This window comes from Antennarius striatus, chromosome 16, assembly GCF_040054535.1.
Source record: "Antennarius striatus isolate MH-2024 chromosome 16, ASM4005453v1, whole genome shotgun sequence".
Classification (NCBI taxonomy): Eukaryota; Metazoa; Chordata; class Actinopteri; order Lophiiformes; family Antennariidae; genus Antennarius; species Antennarius striatus.
In genome coordinates, this window is record NC_090791.1 from 6,537,537 (window position 1) to 6,544,653 (window position 7,117).

Here is a 7,117-nt window from a genome sequence, read left to right on the forward strand (position 1 = left end):
GATGGAAGCAAAAGCTTCATTGGTGACAATAAAATTAAATAAATTTAATAAATAAAATAAATGTAATCTAAAATACGCTAAGACTTCCTCTTAATGTCAGCGTCAGGGGTAACCCTGTCTGTTACACGTATAACAGGCCTAAGAGGGGGATGGTTTATCGCCAGCGCTCATAAATTGGCTGAAAGGAAAAAGCAGGAGAAGAAATGGAAATATTTTAACTACAGATTGAAGATTAAAGATTAAACTTGACTTTATTAATCCTCTACGTGCAAATTATTTTTTACTCTGTTTTTAAGTATCCCTGATGCAGAGAATCTTTACAACTATTCCAAGAGACACAAACTCTTATCTTGGTAATGCTCTACCCACATCAACTCAAATTAAGATTAGGAGTGTTTTTCAGTGTAAAACTTTAGAAATTAGTAATTGTATGTTCTTTGTGAGTTCAAATGCAAGCTTTATGGTATGGTATGATATCTAGTTTGAGACTCGAAACAGAAATCCAGACGTGGCCGCTGAGAGCATTTTTGGTCAGTCATGAAGTGACTTATAGTTTCGGCCTCTTTGTGTGGGACTGTGTGTGGGCCTTCATGTTGCTGCTGCTGTTACCTTTTATCTCCATTTAGTGGTGCAGCAGGCGCAACCTCGCCCTGCTCTAAGTCTGAAGTCAGTCAGTTCTCCTGCGTGTCGCTCTACAGGGGATTACTTACGTTAAATGAGCAAACCTCAGCGGCAAATGAACAAATCTCAGCTGCCCATGTAGCTGCTAGTTATTTAAATGCTCTGTGACTTTTTAAAAAAATGTTCCACACTGCAAATTATGAATACACATAAAATTGTGCTATCACAATAATGGAATTATCTCTCCACTGATACGTGTGAGACCGCTGTCAGAGAAAATTTGTAATTTATTATAGAGAAAATGTCATCCTTCCGAGTTATTTTTCTTTTCATCACAGGTCATTTGTCTTTCCTCAAACACCTAAATAAACAATTTATATAAAAAATGCCCACTATTGCGTTGACTGAACCTACGCAGGATGAGTTATTTCACACTTCTGATTAACAGAACTGGATGCTTGCTGGGAACAAGTGGAAATTCAGGCCCCTGATATTCATTCTGAATGAGTGTCATTGTCAAAAGTAATTAAAAGCTGCCCTACAGGGAACTTTGGAACGTGAACAGCAGTAGTCATGGAAACAGCTTAAAAGTACGCTCTGACAGGTCATTTATTAAGTTCAATAATATAAACAAGGGAATTAATAAAAGCAAGTAGGAAAACTTTTCTGGGCCAGAGGTGGAGTAGAACGGTGTGGCTCGGATTGATAAACTGGTAGAAACGATTGGGTCCTCTGCATTATTTAAATCTACTTTGCCTCCCTTATCCTCACCAGCTTGCTCCAGATGATGCCTGGAAGTGCCCCCACTGCAAGCAGCTGCAGCAGGGCATGGTGAAGATGAGCCTGTGGACGCTGCCAGACATCCTCATCCTCCACCTAAAGCGCTTTAGACAGGTGGGGGAGCGGAGAAACAAGCTCACTACATTTGTGCATTTCCCCCTGGCGGGTTTGGACATGACACCTCACATGGTGAACCGGAACCACGGCACCCATCAGCCCCCTCTCCAGCCTGGCTGGAAACAGTCACGTCGACACGACCTGGCTCCTCCTGACTTCCTGTACGACCTGTATGCCGTGTGCAACCATCATGGAGGAATGCACGGCGGACATTACACTGGTCAGAATTATTCTTTTAATTTCTGAGAAAAAAATACCTGCAGGAGTCATAATATATCTAGTAAAATCATAATTGAATGAGTTGAAAACGATACCATTTACTTGTGATTGCAGCCTTTTGTAGGAACTCTGTGGACGGACAGTGGTATAGTTACGATGACAGCAGCGCTGAGCCGGTTCCAGAGGCGGAGGTGTGCACACGTGGAGCCTACATCCTCTTCTACCAGAGGAGAAACACTATTCCACCCTGGTCTGCAAGTTCCTCAGTCACTGGTGAGTGACGCTTAATACAATGCAGAGTATGTGCAGAGTTTTAGTCTTCCTGATTGGCTGGTACTTCATTACATGGAAATCAACTTGTTTTTTACAGTCTGTGTCACAAGAATATGCAACTTTGTTCAAACAATTTCAGTCTTACCACATTATTTGATGCACAGCTGCAGCACCAGCCTGTCTTTCCAGTGTTCTCGTTGAATTAGTTTTCATAAGGATTGTAGTGGATTCAGAGCTTTTCCCAGCAGTTTATCCGTCGATCACAGAATCATTCATATTGACGGTTTCATATTGAGGAGGGTATTCACAGATGGATGGAAATACTGATAATACCCTGAAATCTCCGTCAGCTGTCAGAATTAGTTATTCTCTCTGACAGCGACTGTTGAGAGAACAGATGATTAAATTGAATTAAAATTTCTTTTGCAGGCTCCACCAGCTCTTCCACCTCTGACCACTGGCTGGTTCGACTGGCAGACGGCAGTAAGAGGGGTAGCGTGGTGTCAGGAGGACCCATTCCCGGACCACCTGGCCCCATACAGGCCCCAGAGTCTCCTGAGCTGCCAGTGTTTGGAGATGAACCCTCTAAAAGTGTTGAAACAAGTTGGTATTTAGAGAAACATGTATCATGTGTTTTAATTGTCATCATAGCCCAGCATTCAGACAAAAAGCTCCATTAATGTGACTGACTATTTCACCTTTTAAGTAAGTATATAGCAGAAATAGCAAATATTAACTTGGCATTAGTATCATTTTTATTCAGCTCACCTAAGACTGTAGGAGAGTATGCAACAGACTGGAATAATTTAAAAACAGCAACAACAAAAAAAAACAGTAGGTTTGGGTCATTTGTGACAGTTTCCTGGAAATTCATCTGGAATGTGGAAATTCAGTAGACCAGTATTTAATTTAAATATACAGACATAATAATAAACAGCCATAACAACACTGTTAAAGTTCATATTACCACACTGGATTTAAATAAAATAACGAAAATAATCAAATTAAAAGATTTTGTTAAAAGGATCTTTAACAATTACTTGGTAAAATCATCATTGTAAAACAGGAATTAGAATTCGTCAGCAGTTTGCACTTTTCTGTCTGGCATTATTCCAGGTCTTATTTCCAGAATAATGAAATGCTGCTGCACCATGTTTGGTTTTAAAGAGACCTGTTGGCCAGAATATAAATATACAGTATGTGAGGAGGACATCTGAGAAATATCAGGCTCTAAAAACACTCAAAGATATGAACGATGTCTTGAAAATATGAAGTAATATGTCATTTATTACATATGATATACAAATGCACATATAATAATTATAAATAATGTTTTCAAGACCAATCTTTTGTCTTTCTGTATCAAAATGATTTTAAAATCGTCTTCATGCTTCAATAATTTAATTAGCTTTTGATGAGAGTTAATTTTTGAAACACAATGTAGAATGTGCTAAGCATACCATAGTGTGTTCATGGTCATTTTCAGGTAAGATGTAGTAACAACCCATCTCCTTCCTTTTAGATGGGTTTGAAACCAAACCATTTGTCCGAGGGACCCAAGGCAGGAGTGTGAGTATGAGATCACCAACTAAATCCAAGGAGAACCTCAGCAAAGTTCTGCCACTGCGGTGGTCTTTTGGCTCCAAGGATCGTATTAAACACCCAGCCCAAACCTGTCCAGGAGAGCTGGTGGAGTACCTGGAGTCTGGGCGCCGACCACGATGTACCAAAGACCCTATCATAACCCTGGTGGCCACCCCACCTCAAAGGAGTGCCCAGGGAAGAGCCATTGAAGCAGGACATGAATGCAGCTCCCCGAGCGGCAGCAGTCTCAGCACAGACAGACCCAGCTTGGACACTTGTTACTCCCCCAAAATACCAGCAGGACAGAGCCGACCGTGTGTAGAGAGAGGCGTCAGCCATGGAGTCTGTAACAACAGCAATGTGAAAGCCAGGGATTATGGTTCTCTGAGACAGAGAACCTCCAAGAAAGCAAGGCAGGACCAGAGCAGGACCCTCGACCTCCAGAGAGGAGCCTCTGTGGTCGGTCATATAAGCCACAGTGCACCACCAAGCAGAGATTCCACATTAAGAAAGACAAAGGTGGCGACAGGATGGACTTCTAGGACACAAAAAGACTTGTTACAGATGGTGCTTCAGCCTGACGACAGGAGAGGTCAGAAGGGGCAGGAGGGCCGGAGCCACGACAGCCTCTTGTCTTTCTTCAAACCTGGGTTCATGAAGAAAGATACTCCCGGGTCACCCATCAGAGGGCATGACAGATATATGAACGGCCATGGACAACTTGGAAAGCTAGCAAGCAGCAATGCAACTAAACTGTCTATCTCCAATGGCACATTGACTGCTGTGGCGCTAGGAGAAAGCAAAGCCGGCACCCTCCCAAACTGTAACACCCATAACTGCAAAGTCCCGCTACTCAACGGGCAGGCCGGCAGTCACAAGTCTGTTGACATCAAGCGAGCTCACAGCTCCAGTAACATCCAGACTAAGCTGGATGTGACTTTTCGCAGGTGTGCCTCCCTGCAGAGAAACGGTGAAGCGGTGGCCCCCCCAGCCCATCGCATCCTGCTGTCGGACAAGCCCAGCTATGCCACCCTGCAGCGGACTCGATACAGTACCACCTCCCTGGGTAGGCACAGACCAGTCACTGAGTCCTGTTTTTGAGCGGTGCAGGCTAAGCTAGGCTACGGGGTTAGAAATGTATTGAGCACAAATAGGAACAAATCAGAAAACAGGACTGAGGTCATTCTTGTGGCACCAGCAACTGTTGCACAAAAGTGTTTATTCAGAACAAGTCAACGGGATTTCAGCAGCCGATTTCCATTTTCTTCGCATTAAGCTGAGGTTGTTTTATTTCAATTGCTGTTTATTATTGCTACTTCACTGACACTTCACCATGTGACTGATTGCTTTGTATATTTTTTTCATTATAAGTGCCTCTGTGACAGCCCAGAATGACTGTTGAACACTTGGACCTCTGTACTGATTTCCACACATGTCACACGGAGATTCTCCCAGCGAGAGGCATCGCTGGAAGCAAAGTCTATCTCCTCGCTCCCCTTTATATCTCTTACCTGTGTGTGTCTTAAAGTAAATCTATGCAGAATTTAATTTACTGAAGGGAAATACTACTGTAATTTCTTTTTTTTCTCCTTGTTATGTTTTACAAAAGCAGTCTCCTGTTGATGCATAGTTTTATTTTTGAGGACGGGTTTTTGGCAGCATTTGCAGAACTTTTGTCTTTTTAGCATATTGTTCTTTCGGAAATCAATAGCTGTCTGTAACCAACATAGAGAGAAGCATCGGAGCCCCATTAGCTTGTAGAAAATACAAGTAACACATTGAAAAGTATTAAACTCTGCAAAAAAAAACTCCCACATGCACTGTAAATTTGCTGGAACAACAGCATAAATTTATCTTTTTCACGCTACACTACCAACGCACTTTCTTTTAAATGCAGCTCCATAGGTTGCTACATTACCAGAGGATGCTAACTTAAAATGCTAATGTCAGATCAGCTCCACCGAATAGTTAGTGATGGAAGTATGAAAAACCAGCTGGTTTCATTCTGATGGGACTGCGTAGGTCCTGAAGTGTTACATGGAGAAGGAACAACAATTATTACTTTAATACCATACAAGAGCACTTTCATTTTTAGACCTCTGCTGAGAGAGATTGTGAATTTATATCTCACAGTTTGAAGCATTTTTCACATTTGAAGTTGAAAAGCAGATTCACACATGCAGAGAAATCTTTTCCCTGCAGCCAAGCAAATGTGTTGAGTCCTGTGGGATAATCATGTTGTGTCACATTCACTCACCTAAAAGGCAATTACCGAGAATCAATTCAGCCTGCTGTGCCATTTCTCATTTATGTTTAATCCAGTAATAACCACCATTTCTGTACATACACAATGTCTCATTTACTTCTGTGTGGTCAGTGTATCACTTGGATTTACTGGGAACTGTATAAGGAGTGTTTGCCTACACTGTACCTGTATTCACATTTCATGTTGTGTCATTTCACAGTGATTAACAACACTTCCTTTACAAATATAGTAAAGGAAGGATGTCTGAGATGTTATTTGGGAAATATGGCTAGATTCTATTTTATTATTAACTTTTCTAAAAGTCTACATTTTGTACCTGATGTGTAATTATGTAATTTAAGTATCAGATGCAATCTGTACGTTTTAGGTGACTGTATAAAATCAGATAACACATTCTCTAAATGGAGCTGAATTGAACTCAACACACAGTCCTTGTACTGGACTCTATAATGTCTGCTTAGTGTACTGCAAAGTTATGGATTTCTGATTAAACAGCCTGTTCACCTCATTTATATTTCCATTTCCATGAAGCTGCTTCTCCTCAGAGGATGTGGTGTTCTGCAGGAAGCAACAAGATGTAACATTCTCCTGTTAACACACGTTTACCTGGAGCACAGGAACAGGAAACTACAGTAGTTAGAGGGTTCATTTTTATAAAATTGTCCCTGCTGTTGCCATGGGAACAAACAATGATGTACAGGATATGAGTTTGGACGTCGCATAAAAGAATATGAAGTTGGAAGAAAGGCGAAGAAGAACAGAGTGAAATATGAACTACAGTATACAGTATATATAAGCTGCCACATCTTCTTTTCCCTTCAGGGGTCGCCACAGCGAATCAGTTGCCTCCATCTAAACCTGTCTTCTGCATCCTCTTCTCTCACACCAACTACCTTCATGTCCTCTTTCTCTACATCCATAAACCTCCTCTTTGGTCTTCCTCTAGGCCTCCTGCCTGGCAGTTCAAAACTCAGCATCCTTCTACCAATATATTCACTATCTCTCCTCTGGACATGTCCAAACCATCTCAGTCTGACCTCTCTGACTTTATCTCCAAAACCTCTAACATGTGCTGTCCCTCTGATGTAGTCATTCCTGATCCTATCCTTCCTGGTCACTCCCAGAGAGAACCTCAGCATCTTCATCTCTGCTACCTCCAGCTCTGTCTCCTGTCTTTTCCTCAGGGACACTGTCTCTAGACCAAACAACATCGCTGGTCTCACCACAGTTTTGTTCTCCTTTCCCTTCATTTTAGCT

At 41.8% G+C, this 7,117-nt stretch overlaps 1 protein-coding gene across 2 annotated transcripts in view; it reads left to right on the forward strand.

Moving 5' to 3' along the window:
- usp43b (ubiquitin specific peptidase 43b) overlaps nucleotides 1-6,891 on the forward strand; it is a 58,943-nt gene extending 52,052 nt beyond the window's left edge. Inside the window, exons 12-16 of one of the 2 annotated variants that reach the window (XM_068337706.1) lie at nucleotides 1,396-1,738; nucleotides 1,852-2,010; nucleotides 2,440-2,613; nucleotides 3,533-4,660; nucleotides 4,966-6,891. In XM_068337706.1, the coding sequence (XP_068193807.1) occupies nucleotides 1,396-1,738; nucleotides 1,852-2,010; nucleotides 2,440-2,613; nucleotides 3,533-4,660; nucleotides 4,966-4,976 (1,815 nt within the window). In that variant the 3' untranslated portion in view covers nucleotides 4,977-6,891. Of the gene's footprint in view, nucleotides 1-1,395; nucleotides 1,739-1,851; nucleotides 2,011-2,439; nucleotides 2,614-3,532 lie in introns of both variants that reach the window. The other variant, XM_068337705.1, reaches the window with a different exon arrangement.
- Nucleotides 6,892-7,117: the final 226 nt, after the last annotated feature.